We start from the raw sequence: 17,473 nt of genomic DNA on the forward strand, positions 1-17,473 counted from the left end.
AATAAATAAATAAATAAAAATAAAGTATACAATTCAATGGGTTTTAGTGTATAGGGTTGTACAACCATCACAATTTAATTTTAGAAAATATTCGTCCATTCTAAAACCCCATACACATTAGCAGTCACTCCCTAGCCCAGTCCCAGGCAAATACAAATGTACATTCTGTCTCTCTATATTTGCCTATTCTAGACATTTGACATAAATGGAATCATACGACTTGTAATCTTTTGTGACTGGCTGCTTTTATTTAGCATACTGTCATCAAGGTTCATCTGTGTTGTAGCATGCATTGGTCCTTCATTCCTTTTTCTTGCCCAATAGTAGTCCATTGTATGGCTATACCACATTATATTTATTCATTCATAATCTGATGGACATTGGCTTGTGTCCTCTTTGGCATATATATACACATATATATGTGTGTGTGTATATATATATGAATGCTGCTAATGAACATTCGTGTTCAAGATTTTATGTGAACATGTTTTCATTTCTGAAGGGTGTATACACCTAAGACTGAAATTGCGGGTCATGTGGTAATTCCACGTTTTACTTTGAGAGATTGCCAAACTTTTCCAAAGGACCATCCCTAGTTTCTATTCCCACTAGCAGCGTATAGGGGTTCTGATTTCTCCACATCCTCCCCAATACTTGTCTCATTTTAATTACGGCCACCCTGTGGATTTGAAATGGTATCTCACTGTAGTTTCGATTTGTATTTCCATGTGCTTACTGTTCATTTGTGTATCTTTAGAGAAATATCCAGATTCTTTGCCCATTTGAGAATTGGATTGTCTTTTAATTGTTAAGTTGTGAAAGTTGATGCCCGTACAAATCCCTTTCCTCCCATTCTGTGGGTTGTCTTTATACCCACTTGTTGGAATTGTTTACAGCACAAAGGTTTTCGTTTTGAAAACTTTCGTAGTTCATCCAGCTTGTGCTTTTGGCATCCTAAGACACAATTGCCTGGCCCAGTATGATGAAGAGTCGCTCCTGGGTTTTTTGTGTTTGGTTGGTTTTTGTTTTTGTTTTTGAGATGGAGTTTCCCTCTGTTGCCCAGGCTGGAGGTGCAGTGGCACGATCTCAGCTCACTGCAATTTTCGTCTCCCAGGTTCAAGCAACTCTCTTGCCTCAGCCTCCCAAGTAGCTGGGATTACAGGCGTGAGCCACCGTACCTGGCCCTTTCTCCTGTTTTTTCATAGGAGTTTTATATTATAGGTCTATGATGCATTTTCAGTTAATGTGTGCCCTTGTTACTGGTGGACGGTATCTGAGTCACGTGGCACCAAAATATGTAAGTGGGAAGGAATCTATATGGGTCTGCAGCAACCTCAGTTCCTGCCTCCTCAGAAGAAAGAATTCCACTGAGGGGCATAAGGCAGAAGGAGAGACTGAGGCAAGTTTTAGAGCAGGAGTAAAAGTTTATTAAAAAGCTCCGCAGCAGTAATGAAAGGAAGGAAAGTACACTTGGAAGAGGACCAAGCGGGTGACCTGAAAGACAAGTACACAGTTTGACCTTTTGACCTGAGGTCTTATACATTGGCATACTTCTGGGGTCTTGCATCCCTTCTCCCCTGATTCTTCCCTTGCGGGGCCTGTCCGCATGGACAGTGGCCTGCCAGCACTTGGGAGGGGAGTGTGCACACTGCGTTTCCCGGAGTTGTACCCATGCTCACTGGAGGCCTTCTTCCCTTACCAGTCCAGTGTCCTTGGAGGATCACATGTCGGTTCAACTCCGCAATTTGTGTAAGCCCACTTGCGCAGCTCCTGAGATCTTACCGAGAAGCTGATCACCAGTTTCAGGTTTTCTCTCTCTTTTGGGAGACGGCCTTTCCCTGGCCCCGCTGGATCAATTATCATTTTAGAGGGAGCATAACAACCGCCTGACTGTCCCTGATGGTTGCCTGAGGCTCCTGGCTGGAAGCGTGGCCCTCTCCTGCCCTGTTCCAGTCTGACTAGCTACCTGCTGTCACCCCCCTTCCCTTTTAAGGACTTTTCTGGAATATTGCCTGTGCCACCTGCTTTTATTCGCTGGCCAGAACTTAGTTACTGGCCATCCCCGTGGTCTGTATAGGAGACTGGACAATGTGTATTTCAGGCGTTGGGCGTCATGTGTAGCCGCCGGAATGCCTGTTCAGCCATGGTCCCGCCTGAACGAGCGGGCCTCTTGCTTCATTTTGCGGGGGAGCTGCTGCTTGCCCGCGGTCACCCCAGCGGTCTGGCGGAGCCCTCAGCGCTCAGGGCCGCTCACGCCCCTCGGGGATCCGCCCCAAGGAGAGCGGTCCTGAGGACCTGCCGGGCCTTTACCCCCGCGGATTCTGGCTCTTCGCTGTTTCCCTTTGGAGAAGCAAAAGAAACGGTGCCCCTCGCGGTTTCTGCGTTTCCCCCGCGTTGCCAGCGTCCACTCGCGCCGCGCCCCTCGCCTGGAGCCGCCCCTCCCAAGGGCGATAACCCCGAGGGCAACGGCCGCGGGCGGCGCTGCGGTGGCAATGGCGGCGCCCCCTGCACCAGCCACCGAGGGGTCCCCGCAACCGGAGCCGCAAGTCCGGGAGCCCGGCCCGGGGAGCGCCAGGCGAGGGCGAGAGGTGAGCGGGGCGGCGCGGGCCGGGAAGGGGCTGCGCCCCTGGGGAGCTCGGGGGCGTCGCCTCGTAGCCCCTTTTCCAGCTGGGTGCAGCCCGGCGGGGCTCGGCCCAAACCTGCCGGCTCAGGGGCTGCCCTCGCGGGGTTACACGGCTGGGAGCGGGGAGGCCGGGAGGTGCCGGCGCCGGATAGAAACTAGGACGGGAAGCCTAGCCCTAGCCAAGGAAACAGCTTGGGGATGCGTGGTCCCTGCTGTCCTGATTCCCGGCTTAGGGGTCTTGTCCGTGCCACCGCAGGTCCTGCCGGAGTCCCGAGCTCTGGGCAGGCAGGGCTTTCTGAAGCGCCTGGGGAGGCTGCGTCCTTCCCGACCTCAGGCAGCTGCTGTGGCCTCGGCCTCCCTCCCAGAACCTGGTCTCGCCGGGCACCAGGCTCCCCTTGGAGGCTGCCTCAGGGAAGGTCCTGGCCATGGGCTCCGACAAGAAGGGAGGAGGGCAGGTGGGAGCGGCGGGGTCTTCGGGGCCCCTTGTCCTTTGCCTGATGCGCTGGGCCGTGCTGGCCAGCGGGGCTGTGCTGGACGGGGCAAGGGGCCTGGGGCTTCCTGGGTCTCACTGAGTGCGCCTGCTCCTTGCTGGTGCCCAGGGCGTTCTGTGGCCTCCCCTGACACCTCAGCCCCCAGCCTGGTTCAGGGCGTCCTACCAGGCACCTCAGAGCACAGGATTGCGTCCCACAAGAAAGTGAGGTGAGATGAAGGGGCTCTCCGGGGACTCTCACTTCCCAGGGAAACTTAGAAATTCAGGGTGAGATTAACAGCAAGAGGGAAACACTCGCATTGCCGGTGACGCGGCGTCGGCGTGGAATCCTCTCTGAGGGGTGGCAGCCCCGGTCGCTGCAGACACCGATGCGCAGAGGCCGAGGTGCCTGCCCTGGGTCACGCAGCTACAGACAGCAGCGCTGCGCCTCTCACCCGGAGCCGCCCCTCCCAAGGGGCTTCTCCTTGTACAGCTCACTGTCCAGCTGTGCAGGACTTTTATGGCTTTCAGTAAAACTGTCATCCTCAAGACGGCAAGACGGGACCATATTCCTGGCTTCACTTGGAAGTTATTTCTAAAGTTCGAAAAACTTGCTAGGCCCGTTTTAGGGGATACAAGAGTCCCCATTGGGGGAGAGGGGGACTGTCACGTTGAATTCTGCCTGTTCTTAAAGTTTTCTGGAAGCTGAAATGATGTTCACACAAATGTCAGGAAAGAATCCTCCTGCCCCCAGTGTGGTTTTCCCCTGTGGGTAGGAAGAGTGTGCAAAGTGTGATAATCCCTTATCTGGGGAGACCGTCCCTTCACAAGAGCCTGCTGGGGTGTCCTGCAAGATGTGGAAACGGGTGAAGCCCTGTCATCTCCACTCCCTCCGGCCCCCAGCAAAGGATAAGAAAAGATGCCCAGCTTCTTCCAAAGAAACAGCACTTTACACAGGGTCTTCATGGCCGATTTCTTGCTTCAACAGATATATACTGAGCACCTACTGTATACCAAGCTTTTTTCTAGGTACCATGGAGTTCATGCTCTCAGAGAGCTTACACTCGTGTAGGGAGAGGCAGGAACTAAATGAGAACATAGCAGGCGCTAAGTACAACTGAGAGAGGTGAGTGGTTAGGGAATGCCTCTTTTTTTTTTTTTTTTTTGAGACTGAGTCTGGCTCTGTCGCCCAGGCTGGAGTGCAGTGGCCGGATCTCAGCTCACTGCAAGCTCCGCCTCCCGGGTTTACGCCATTCTCCTGCCTCAGCCTCCGGAGTAGCTGGGACCACAGGCGACCGCCACCTCGCCCGGCTAGTTTTTTGTATTTTTTTAGTAGAGACGGGGTTTCACCGTGTTAGCCAGGATGGTCTCGATCTCCTGACCTTGTGATCCGCCCGTCTCAGCCTCCCAAAGTGCTGGGATTACAGGCTTGAGCCACCGCGCCCGGCGGGAATGCCTCTTGAAGGAGGTGACATTTAAGCTGGTGACGTCAAACCAGAATGACAAGGAGTCACCTTCCAGGCAGAGGAATGGGAAGTGCAAAGGCCCTGAGGCAGCAACAGACTTGATGATTTTGAGGAATAGGAAGGAGCCCGGTGTGGCTGAAGGAGAGCTATTTGAGGTGAGGTGGGTAGGGGGCCAACTGGGTGGACTGCTTAGCCATGATCGGGACTTGGAGTTTTGTTCAAACTGCAATGGCATTGACTGAATACCATGGATCTGGAAACAAACAAACAAAACACACACACACACACACACACACATCACAAAAAAAACCTGCAATAGCAAAGCCATCAGAGGGCTTTAATCAGAGAGGAGATGGGATCTGATTATTTATTTGTGACTGAGTGTCTGTTGCCCAGGCTGGAGTGCAGTGGCGCCAATCTCAGCTCACTGCAATATCTGCCTCCCAGGTTCAAGCGATTCTCTTGCCTCAGCCTCCTGAGTAGCTGGGATTACAGCCAGCCACTATGCCTGGCTAAGTTTTGTGTTTTTAGTAGAGATGGGGTTTCGTCATGTTGGGCAGGCTGGTCTTGAACTCCTGGGCTCAAGTGATCCACCTACCTCCGCCTCCCAAAGTGCTGCATTTATAGGGATGGGCCACCGTGCAATTTACGTTATTACAAGAGCACTGGCTGCTGGGTGGTGTGGATTGTAGGGAGCAAGGGCAGACACAGAGAAGCCACTTAGGAGGCACTCACTGACAGACAAGAATTGGAAAGAAGAATCAAAGATGACTCCTAAGTTTGTGGCCTGAGCCCCTTAGGGGACCAGCGGTGCCATTTGCTAGGAGCTGGATTAGACAATGGGATAGCCATCAGGAGCTGTATGTAGACCATGCTAAGCTGAGACGCCTGCCAGGCATCCCTGGAGGGCTGTGGGCAGGCAGGCTATGGGTAAATGAGCTACCGGCCTCCTTTATTCATGAAACAACCTTGTGAAATTGGCAGGGATGTAGCATTTGACAGATGAGGAAAACAGGCTTGGAGAGAGAATGTGATTTACTCAAGGTCACATAGAGGGGTAGGTGACAAAGGCAGGCTCAAGCCCAGGTCTCCTGACCTGCAGCTTACACAGCCGTGCTGACTCAGTAAACGACGGCGGCTTCAGCAGGAAGCCCAGGGTAAGATGTCCAGAAGAACGTGCCCCTGGAAATGTTCAGAGGTCATGGTTTAAGACCTTTTTTCTCTTCTGTCTCACTTCCTCTTAGGATGACATGGGGGCAAAATGGGGCTGAGAGGTTGCTGGAAAAGCCCTGAAGACATCACAGGGACTCAGGATGCTTACTGAAGTCATAGGGTGTGGGGACCTGTTTTGTGTCTGTTGGGAGAAGGGCTTAGTTCCTGTGTCTCCTCCAGGACAGCAGAGCCAGTCGCCTCTCATTCTGTACGAAGGTGTGCTATGGCATTGGTGGGGTCCCCAACCAGATAGCCTCTAGCGCCACAGCCTTTTACCTGCAGCTCTTCCTGCTTGATATAGCACAGGTAAGTGCTGGCATCTTCCTTGGGGTCTGGTCCTTCCACTCCCACCTCTGCTTCTGCTCCCACCATCCTTGTAGGCATCGCTTCTGACTCAAGCTTAACAAAAAGCCAGAAGCTAATGAGGGCAAGGTCCTCAAGGATGTTTACTGCAGCCTGTTTGTAGTGGGAAAACGAGAAACAATGTGGATCCCCGACAATATAGAAGCAGTTGGCTAAGTAAGCTATGCCATAGCCACATAATAGACCAAGCCTGTCCAACCCACGGCGGGACAGCTTTGAGTGTGTTCCAACACAAATTTGTAAACTTTCTTAAAACATGAATTTTTTTGTGATTTTTTTTTTTTTTAGCTCATTAGCTATCATTAGTGTTAGTGTATTTTATGTGTTTATGTGTGGCCCAATTCTTTTTTTTTTTTTTTTTTGAGACAGAGCCTCCCTCTGTCACCCAGGCTGGAGTGCAGTGGTGTGATCTCAGCTCACTGAAACCTCCGCCTCCCGGGTTCAAGCGATTCTCATGCCTCAGCCTCCCAAGTAGCTAGGATTACAGGCGCACACCACCACAATCAGCTACTTTTTTTTTTTTTTTTTTTTTTTGAGACGGGAGTCTCACTCTGTCACCCAAGCTGGAGTGCAATGGCACAATCTTGGCTCACTGCAACCTCCACCTCCCGGGTTTAGCAATTCTCCTGCCTCAGCCTCCAGAGTAGCTGGGATTACAGGTGCATGCCACCATGCCTGGTTAATTTTTTGTATTTTTGGTAGAGACAGGGTTTCACCATGCTGGCCAGGTTGGTCTTCAACTCCTGACCTCCTGATCCACCTGCCTCAGCCTCCCAAAGTGCTGGGATTATAGGCATAAACCACCATGCCCGGCCTACAGCTTATTTTTGTATTTTTAGTAAAGACGGGGTTTCGCCATGTTGGTCAGGCTGGTCTCAAACTCCTGGCCTCAGGTGATCCATCCACCACAGCTTCCCATAGTGCTGGGATTACAGGCATGAGCCACCGTGCCTCACCAAGACAATTCTTCTTCTAATATGGCCCACAGAAGCCAACAGATTGGACTAACCTCACTATCAAATAGACTGTCATGCAGCCATTCAAAAGAATGATCTATACCAATTGACTTACAGCGATTTCCATGACGCTCTGGTGAAAAAGAAAATTAGTTTTAGAGAAGAGTATATAAAATGATCCCATTTTAGCAAATCAAAGGCTCCGTGTGTGTGTGGGGGGATGGATATGTACGGATATATGTATTTGTCCATGTTTAAAATGTGAGCATGGAGAAAATTCTAGAAGGATCTACACCAACTCGTTAATGTTGGCTACAGGAGGGAATGATGGAGAATGGAGGGTAAGTAAAACCCAATTTTTAAAATGAGGTATCCAGCCAAGCATGGTGGCTCACAGCTGTAATCCCAGCACTTTTCGAGGCTGAGGAGGGAGGATCACTTGAGATAAGAAGTTCAAGACCAGCCTGGCCAATATGGTGAAACCCCATCTCTACTAAATATACAAAAATTAGCCGGGCATGGTGGCACACACCTGTAGTCCCAGCTACTCGGGAGGCTGAGGCAGGACAATCACTTGAACCCGGGAGGTGGAGGTTGCAGTGAGCCGAGATTGCACCACCACATTCCAGCCTGGTCAACAGAGCAAGTCTCCCTCTCTCAAAAACAAAACAAAACAAAAACCAACAATAAAAAAATGAGGTATCCAGCCCGGTGTGGTGGCTCACACCTGTAATCCCAGCACTTTGGGAGGTCAAGGCGGGAGGACCATTTAAACTCAGGTATTCAAGACCAGCCTGGGCAACATGGCAAAACCCCACCTCCACAAAAAATTTAAAAATACAAAAATTAGCTGGGCGTAGTGGCATGTGCCTGTGGTCCCAGCTACTTGGAAGGCTGAGGTGGGAGAATCACCTGAGCCCGAGAGGCGGTGGTTGCAGTGAGCCAAGACGGTGCCACTGCACTCCAGCCTGGGCAACAGAGAGAGGCCCTGTCTCAATTAAAAAATAATAATAATAAATGAAATGAGGTATCCACGAATGTTTAAGATGACACTCTGATATGATCCCATTTATATAAACTGATCAATCTCGGGCACACACGAAGAAGCCTATGAACAGCTGATCATCAAAACGATTCTGGCAGTTGTCTCAGGATGCTGGGATTTCAGATGAGCTTCGCTTAGTATTTTCCCACATTGTTTGAATGTTTTTCTAATTAGTGTATTATTTACATAGTCAGAAAAAACAATGAATCCTTTCCATTGTGAAACACAGTGTCCACCTCTGTCAGCCCAGAGGCACCCTCCTTGCTCTGAGCCAGCCCCAGATGAGGGCCCTGGAGTCCTCTCCGCAGTGGCGGAGTGTGCAGGGCGGCAGCATTCAGCTCCCTCCCCTGGGACCAGCGTCCTGGGGAAGGCTGAGGAGCCCCTGACACTGCGGCTCTGCCCCAGCCAGTCCTGGTTCCCAGGCCCCCCTCCTGATGGCAGGCAGGCCTGGATGGGCTCTCGGCTGCTGCCAGGCCTCAGCCCTTTATCCCCTCCCCTGTCTGTTTCAGATCCCTGCCGCCCAGGTGTCACTTGTTCTGTTTGGGGGCAAAGTGTCTGGGGCAGCTGCTGACCCTGTGGCTGGGTTCTTCATCAACAGGAGCCAGAGGACGGGGTCTGGACGGCTCATGCCTTGGTGAGCAACCGCTCAGTCCTTAGGATCCAGGCACCTGGTCCTGGCCCTCTGGTCGCTGTTTGTCACAGTCCTGTTTTCTAGCAGAAACCCGCTGGGTGGTTAGGAAACAAGCCTGGATAATGTCGCAGTTGCACTGGGGACCAACTATGAGTGATAAGGAGTTCAGAGACACTCATGGGGACTCTCCCTCCCCAGATGGAATGGGGCTGGATGAAGCCTCCAAGACTCCCAGGCCTGGCCTGGGGCTCTGAGTGTGGGAAGGGTGGGATGGAGCCCACGCGAGGCCTCACGGAGGAAGTACAACTCAGTGTCCCAGTGTCCACACAGGGAGTGGCACCAGCGGCACCGAGTGTGCAGCCGGAGCTCCCACGAGGAGTGGCCGCCCACTGCCTCCATGGCCCATCGGCCACTTCTCCCCTGATCTTGGCTCCCACCCAGGGAGCCTCAGCCTAGAGATTCTCAAGGGGCCGAGAAGGGGTGAGGTTCCTCCGGGCTGGGCCCTTCGTGTCCCCCTGTCCTGGTCCAGGGACCGTTTCACCTTGGCTGTGCTTCCGCAGGGTGCTGGGCTGCACCCCCTTCATCGCCCTGGCCTACTTCTTCCTGTGGTTCCTGCCCCCCTTCACCAGCCTGCGAGGCCTCTGGTACACCACCTTCTACTGCCTGTTCCAGGGCCTGGCCACGGTAAGCAGGGCCCCTTCCTGGGCCTGTGCTCTGGCAAAGCCCATTGCTTGCCGTGGCCACTCTGAAGTGTGCTGTGGGGGTAGGGTCACTTCCCTCCCCACCCGCCTGTGCCTGGACCATGCCATTGGCTCTCGCTGGCCTTGCGTGGGGCTGGCTGCCCCCTCCTGCCTTTGGGCCCCTAGTTCCGACTTCAGGTGGCCAGCTGGGATATGTCGGGTTGGCCTGTGGGTGCCAGAATGTGACACCCGGTATTGGGGAGGTTGCCAGCTGTCACCAGGCAAAGCTGGGGGCGGTTCTAAGCTCTGCCGGCACCCCAGTTCTTCCAGGTACCCTACACGGCGCTCACCATGCTGCTGACCCCCTGCCCAAGGGAGCGCGACTCGGCCACTGCCTACCGTAAGTGCAGCCATGGGTTTCGGGTTCCGGGGAGGGAACTGCCCCTGGGACCCTACTCCCTCTCAGTCACCGTAAGCAGCGCTCTGTCTCCAGGGATGACTGTGGAGATGGCGGGAACACTGATGGGGGCCACTGTCCATGGGCTCATCGTGTCTGGCGCCCACAAACACCACAGGTGCGAGGCCACTGTGACCCCGGGGCCAGTCACCATCTCCCCCAATGCGGTAAGTGCACTGGATGGCCAGGCCCCCCAACCTGGGGTCCCCTCTGCAGGGTCACCTCCTTCCTCTAGGACTGGTTCTCCAGCCCACACCACTTTGCTGTCTTTTAGGGGGCTCACTGCCCCCACTCATTCCTTCCCTGCTCCTCCAGTTGAGCAGATGGCCCCCAAATCTAATGTCCTCTGCTAACCTGCCTCCTCCTGGGTTCCTTCTAGACATAAAATAGAACAGACACTGGCCCGGCCACCTGGGCCACCTGGAGTGGAGGAGGCTGGCCCCAGAGGTGGGGCGAGGGTGGGGAAAGCTGCAGGGCAGGCTAGGGGAGGGGCAGCAGAGGGGTCTGGTGTCCTCCTGGAGCCGAAGCCCTTCCTATGAGCCGTGCTCCCTCCCTCAGCCCTGACCGGGTGAGCCCCCAACCCCCAGTGTGAAATGGTGGAGAGAGGGAAACCCCTTCCTTCCCTTTCACAGCAGGTCCCTTGAGCATTGAGCAGATACACCTCTATTTTATCCACCACATTTACCTTCTCTTTTTCTACTTCCTCCTCTTTCCTCAAGTAATGACATTATCATCCTCCAGCACTGTCCTCTTCTCCCCTCTCTCAACCCTCCAACCCATGACTGAATCCTGCCCATTTTTTAGGCCAAAAGTCTTCTGGGATGCATCCAGCCATCTTGTACCCCACTGCCATGCCCTGGCCCGTGCCACCAGCTCCCTCCCTACCCCACAACTGCTGCCTCCGCCTCCTACACGGCATCCCTGCCTCCCGCCACCTCCCCTGTGCGGTCAGGTGCCCTTTGAAAGGAGTTTGAGCATGGGTGGCCCTCGCTTTCAGGACTGGACATGGGCCACCCTCCACAGCCTTCATGTAGGCCTCCCCTCTGTGTGCCCTGTACCCTGCTGTCTTGGCCTTTTGTGCTTTTTTTTTTTTTTTTTTTTTGAGACGGAATCTTATCTGTTGCCTAGGCTGGAGTATAGGGGCGCAATCTCGGCTCACTGCAACCTCCGCCTCCCGGGTTCAGGCCATTCTCCTGCCTTAGCCTCCTGAGTAGCTGGGACTAAAGGCACCCGCCACCACACCTGGCTAATTTTTGTATTTTTAGTAGAGATGGGGTTTTGCCACTTTGGCCAGGCTGGGTTTCGAACTCCTGACCTCAGGTGATCCACCCACCTCGGCCTCCCAAAGTGCTAGGATTACAGGAGTGAGCCACCACACCTGGCCTGTGCTTGTTTTTAATATTTCAGATGTATACAAAGGCAGAGAGGCACAGATCTTAGTGTGGTCCCTGGACCAACTCCTGGGACCTTGTTAGAAAGGTAGATCCTCATGATTACAGGCGTGAGCCACTGCTGGGATTACAGTGGTGGCTCACGCCTGTAATCCCAGCACTTTGGGAGGCTGAGGCGGGCGGATCACGAGGTCAGGAGTTCGAGACCAGTCTGGCCAACATAGTGAAATCCAGTCTCTAATAAAAATACACAAAAAATTAGCTGGGCGTGGTGGTGTGCGCCTGTAATCCCAGCTACTCGGGAGGCTGAGGCAGAAGAATCGCGTGAACCCAGGAGGTAGAGGTTGCAGTGAGCTGAGATTGCACCACTGCGATCCGCCTAGGTGATAGAAAGAGACTCTTGTCTCAAAAAAAAAAAAAGAATCTCAAGACAGTAACAGCAGAGCATTGAACCCCAGGGGCAGTGCTCTTCAGCACATGAGGCCCAGGGTGCCTGCACAGGGCAAGCGCCCTGCCCCGCCCCCTCTCTCTGCTCCTCTCCCCAGAGGCAGCCTCTCCCAAACTGGCTCTGGCTGTCACTCTTGTGCATGTGTTTATATGCATTTTAATGCACATGTATTCTTCCCTGAATGACAGGTAGCACTGTCCTGCTTCCTATATATACAGAGGCAGGGTCTTACTCTGCTACCCAGGCTGGAGTGCAATGGTGCAATCACAGCTCACTGCAACCCCAACCTCCCAGACTCAAGCGATTCTCCCGCCTCAGCCTCCCTAGTAGCTGGGACTGCAGGTGCACACCACCACACCTGGGTAATTGTTGTATTTTCTTTGGTAGACACAGGGTTTCACCATGTTGCCCAGGCTGATCTTGAACTCCTGGGCTCAAGGGATCCACCTGCCTCAGCCTCCCAAAGAGCTGGAATGACAGGCATGAGCCACCATTCCCGGCCCTGCTTCCTATATTAATCTTTTTTTTTTTTTTTTTTTTTTTTTGAGACGAGAGTCTCGCTCTGTCGCTCAGGCTGGAGTGCAGTGGTGTGATCTCGGCTCACTGCAACCTCCGCCACCCCAGTTCAAGTGATTCTCTTGCCTCAGCATCCTGAGTAGCTACGATGACAGGCACCCACCACCACGCCCAGCTAAATGTTTGTATTTTTAGTAGAGATGGGGTCTATGTTGGCCAGGCTGGTCTGGAACTCCTGACCTCAAATAATCCACCCACCTTGGCCTCCCAAAGTGCTGGGATGACAAGCATGAGCCACCGCGCCCGGCCCTGCTTCCTCCGTTAATCTGAGTTACCATGTATCTCACCATGCTGTAACCGCCTGCTCCTGGATCTGTCTTCCTCCCCACACTGAGCCCTGTGGATGGACAGGGCTCACTTATTCATCACTGGAGCCTTGGGGCCTAGCATGCAGAAGGCAGCAGCAGTCAATGTTTGCTTCATAGAATGTGGGAGGGAGCACTCTGGCTCCTGGGGCATCAGTGTCCTCTTTGCCATGCAGGGAACACAGGGTCAGCAGAGGGGGTATGTGGAAGGAGCAGCCCGGGCCTGGAGAGTGTGCTGTCCTGTGGGCTGATTGGGAGGTGGGGACCCAATGTCCTGGGCTTGGGCTGTGCCTCCCTCCTCTCCATTTGGGAGGCAGTCCTGCCCCGCCCCTCAGGTGTCACCACCTCCAGGGGTTGAAGACATCACCCACCCCAGTCCTGTCCTGTCCCACAGGCCCGTCTCTACTACATTGCGGCCGCCGTGGTTGCGGTGACTTACCCCGTGTGCAGCAGTTTACTGTGCCTAGGGGTGAAGGAGCGGCCAGGTATGGGGTGTGGTGAGGAGGGAAGCAGAAGCTGGGGACAGGGCTCTGCTCGGGGGTGGGTTTTGGTTTTGAACTCTGCGAAGCCAAGGTGCCACCCTCCTGCATTGCAGACCCCTCCACCCCAGCCTCAGGCCCAGGCTTGAGTTTCCTGGCTGGGCTGGGCCTCACTACCCGGCACCCGCCCTACCTGAAGCTGGTGATCTCCTTCCTGTTCATCTCTGCTGCTGTTCAGGTACCTCTGGCCAGCTGCCCCCAACAGGCTTGGCGCTGGCCATGCAGACCTTGCTAGGTTCAGGGTGCAGTCTCAGCTTGAGTTTTACAGGGAGAAACCTATGGCTGGCACATGGCTCAGAGGGGCTGGTGCTGGGAGGGAGATCCCGGTAGGGCATGTGGGACTGGAGGGCCAGGGCCTGGGCACTAGGAGGCTGACAGTGTCCGGGTGATTTCCTCTCACATTACCGGAAGCATAGTCAAGTCCACCTGATCACAGCTGTGCAGGGGATGAGGGTGGCCTAGGAGTGGTGTTTATCTCTGTGTTGGCGACAAGTGTCCTTTGTGGGGGAAGGGACTGTATGATGGTAGCAGCAAGTCAAAGTCCCAATGGAGAGGCCAGACTCGAGACCCTGTCCTTGCCCTTGACTTCTGAGCTCCTGCCATGCCCTGCACATACCCACTTCCTGTCCATCTCCTCAGGTGGAGCAGAGCTACCTGGTCCTGTTCTGTACACATGCCTCCCAGCTACACGACCACGTCCAGGGCCTGGTGCTAACCGTCCTGGTGAGGGGACCTGGGGTGGTGGAGGCTAGGTCACTTGGGGCCCTGAGTTGGGGACATGTGTGGCCAGAGTTCTGGTGGTCCACATTTTGGACTTTGCTTTGGTCTTGGTCACCCACATTCCAGCAGAGGGTAGAATTGGGGCCAGGATTACAATGTTCATAGCCACTGGTTTGAATCGGGTGCAAGGCCAAGGCCAGGCATCCCATCTAAAAGCCAAGGCCTTGAGGTCCCGGGTGAAGGCGCTGGCAGCACGGCCCTGGCGTGACGACACTGTCTGCTCACAGGTCTCAGCCGTGCTGAGCACCCCGCTGTGGGAGTGGGTTCTCCAGCGCTTTGGGAAGAAGACGTCAGCCTTCGGGATCTCTGTGAGTGACGCAGGAATTAAGGGTTGGGAGTGGTTGGAGGGGAGAAGCGAGGGAGGTGACCGTGGTACCTGAGCCGGGGCTGTGTTCCCTTGAGTCTTCAGGGCCTAGCACAGGGTGAGGCACGGGGGTCATCAGTCAAGAGCCGTGTGTGAAGGAGCAGGCCCCACAAAGTAGCAGGTGGCGGGACAGCTGGTGTGTGTGTCTCTCCAGGCGATGGTGCCCTTTGCGATCTTGCTGGCTGCTGTGCCCACAGCACCTGTGGCTTATGTCGTGGCCTTTGTATCTGGCGTGAGCATTGCTGTGTCCTTGCTGCTACCCTGGTAGGCTGGGTGTGGGGGCCTCATGTGTGTCCACAGTGGGTGTCGCCTCCTTCATGTCAACCTGCTGTCCCAGGTCCCCTGCACTCAGCCTGTGCAGGAGATGGAGGCCACCAGCTCCATCCTCAGAGCCCTCCTGAGAGGACACCAGGCAGTAGGAATGGTGGGGGGCCCGGCAGGGGCCGGCGGGGGTAGAAGCACACAGGCCATCTGCTTCTCTGGTGGCCAGTCTGGTCCTGGGCACAGAACTCAGGGATGACTCCACCTTGGCCTCTGTCCCCAGAGAGTTCACAGGCTGCTGGTGGCCAAGGGGCTAGGAGGGCTAACTTGATGCCCCTGCCACAGGTCCATGCTGCCAGACGTAGTGGATGACTTTCAGCTGCAGCACCATCATGGGCCAGGCCTGGAGACCATCTTCTACTCCTCCTACGTCTTCTTCACCAAGCTGTCTGGTGCATGTGCCCTGGGCATCTCCACCCTCAGTCTGGAGTGAGTCCCAGGGTCAGGATACAGCAGAGGCACCAAGGACCAGTGGGCGGGAAGAGGGCAAAGCCCCCCACCTACCAAGCTCGGGGCACCCATGAGCCTGAGGCCTAAGCGCTGCTCTTTGGAGAGTGTGGGGAACCATTTCCCCATGTTTCTCTGTGCATGAGACTGAGAGGGCCAGCTCCCCCATTCTCCGTTTTCTCTAAACTCTCCCAGGTCAGCCTGTCTGTCCCCTTGACACTCCTCTCCTGATCTCGCCAGGAAATGAAGTCCACGTTTCAGGAGGGGATAGGGTGAGGTGTCTGGGGCCCCTCCACTCAGGGTGCCAGGCTTAGCAGGCCCTGCCCTAATGGCTGGGTGATGTTTCTCCAGGTTCTCGGGGTACAAGGCAGGGGCCTGCAAGCAGGCAGAGGAGGTAGTGGTCACCCTCAAGGTCCTCATCGGTGCCGTGCCCACTTGCATGATCCTTGCTGGGCTCTGCATCCTCATGGTCGGCTCCACTCCAAAGATGCCCCGTCAGGACGCCTCCAGCCGGCTGAGCCTTCGGAGGTAAGCCCCGCACGTCCCCTGCACCCAGGGAGGCACAGTGTGCGCTGCTGGGGGAATGACTAACACCAGTCTGCAGATGTCCCTGCTGTCACACAGTCCTGCCTCTGGGACACTCTTTCCTTAGCTCAGGGTCACCCTTTTCTCCTGGATTTTCTTCTCTTACCCTGGCCACCCATTCTCAGTCTTCTTCCTTTGATCACCTGGTAGACTGTGGTATGTGAGGGTTCCCTCCTTGACCTCCTATTGGTTTTGCTCTCCAAAGCCCCCTCAGTACCTCATCTGCTAGCCTGACCCAACTCAGGCACCCCTTGTGCCTGGTGACTGCTAGAGCTGCCCCTCCAGCCTGAGCTTCCCTCAACTTCCAGAGCCGCATATCGCTGGCATGCGTACATTTCCACCTAGTAGCCCACAAGCCTGGCACTCAGTCTCGATGAACCTCAACAGAACTGATCTTGTCCCCCCAACTGGCTCCTCCTTCTGTGTCCCTGTCTTGGTGAATGGCATCATGGTTCCCCCTGGGGTGGAAGCCTGGGAGTCTTTGGCTCTTGCCTCCCACGGGCAATGCTGAGCAGGTCTCTGACCTGGTCCTTCCCCTACCAGAACACCGACCCTACTGATGGGGAGGATCTACTCACTGTCTGATCTTCTGGGGAGGCTATGGGAACCCTGAAGGCTGGGGCTGGCTTTATTCCTTTTGTATCCCAAGAGCCCAGCACAGAGCCTGAGGCTAAGCAGGTACTAAGGAATCACTGCTGCAGCATCACCACATCTGGCCCAGCAGACGTGCATGAGCACCCAATGTTCACCCACATAAAGTCCTCAAGCATGCACACATCATGCAGGCCCACGCAGGACAGGCAGTGGGTGGTCCCATCATCAGCCACTCCCTGCCCAGGATGACGGCCTCGGGCTCTGCAACAGAGAGATACCAAGGGCACGCTTCCCAGTCAGGGAAGGCCAGACGGATGGGGAACTGCTTGATGGCACCTGGAGAACCAGGGTTGTAGCTTATTTACAGGACTTGGGAGGGGAGGAGTTGAAGAGGAGTTGTTGGGAAGACAAGGAGCAGCCACCAAACCTTCCACGGGTTTCTGCGGCAGGACAGAGGGGAGGGCCCACACCACTTCCATCCTTCTCCTTGGCTTCCTTCCTTTCCCACAGGAGGACCAGCTACAGCCTGGCGTAAAGCTTGAGAGGGGGACTGTGAATGGACACAGGAGCCAGCACCCTTGGGGTCTGACATCGCCCTCCTCCACCCTTCAGCACCCGGCCTGGCAGTTTAGCACTCGGTCTTTTTCCCTGGGATGTGGAGTCTTTGGCAACATGTCCTGAAGGGACTGGCCTGTGCTTCAGGACCCCACTTGGCATTTCTTGTCTGTTGCCTTCAGACTATCTCAGATAGACCTGTGTCCCTGACTAGGCCAGTAGCACCTGCCTCTAGAAAAAGGAAGCTCCTGCCCAACCTGGCTTGTGGACCCTGTGGGAGCCCCAGGCCCAACAACCTGCGTGGACAGCAAAGCTCCCTGACAGAAGGACAGACACAAGGACTCTTGTTTGTCCCAGGGCTCCAGTGGACATCTGCTGAGGACACAGAGAGGTGAGAGTCACCACGTGAATGGGCAGAGTGTGGACAGGCAGACATGCCCAAGATGTATGATTAGGGAGACACAGACAGACCCAGGGAGGCCAACGGGCCCCAGGGAGAACGGGACAGCCATGGGGATGGGGACTGAGCAAGGCGGGCGCTGAGGTGCTCCTCAAGCCTCTCCCAGTTCCCAACCACTGACGCAACTGTTTCTACCAGGGTCAGAAATGGCTATCGAGCCAGCAAAGATCCAGCATTTTTACAAATAAAAGCTATTTGTGTGGAAA

General features: G+C 54.9%; 1 protein-coding gene across 2 annotated transcripts; it reads left to right on the forward strand.

The window, feature by feature from the left end:
- On the forward strand, positions 1-17,473 carry MFSD2B (major facilitator superfamily domain containing 2B). 2 transcript variants are annotated; one of them, XM_021924631.2, is made up of 14 exons: positions 2-2,588; positions 5,951-6,076; positions 8,644-8,768; positions 9,326-9,449; positions 9,767-9,845; positions 9,939-10,069; positions 13,017-13,107; positions 13,218-13,339; positions 13,801-13,884; positions 14,169-14,249; positions 14,460-14,569; positions 14,912-15,055; positions 15,425-15,601; positions 16,763-17,473. In XM_021924631.2, the coding sequence occupies exons 1-14, from the start codon at positions 2,493-2,495 to the stop codon at positions 16,785-16,787; spliced, it is 1,515 nt and encodes a 504-aa protein (XP_021780323.2). In that variant the 5' UTR covers positions 2-2,492; the 3' UTR covers positions 16,788-17,473. The 2 variants fall into 2 exon arrangements, with proteins under 2 accessions (XP_021780324.2, XP_021780323.2); XM_021924632.2 differs by lacking the exon at positions 13,801-13,884 and having other exon boundaries at positions 1-2,588.

This window comes from Papio anubis, chromosome 14, assembly GCF_008728515.1.
Source record: "Papio anubis isolate 15944 chromosome 14, Panubis1.0, whole genome shotgun sequence".
In the NCBI taxonomy this organism is placed as follows: domain Eukaryota; kingdom Metazoa; phylum Chordata; class Mammalia; order Primates; family Cercopithecidae; genus Papio; species Papio anubis.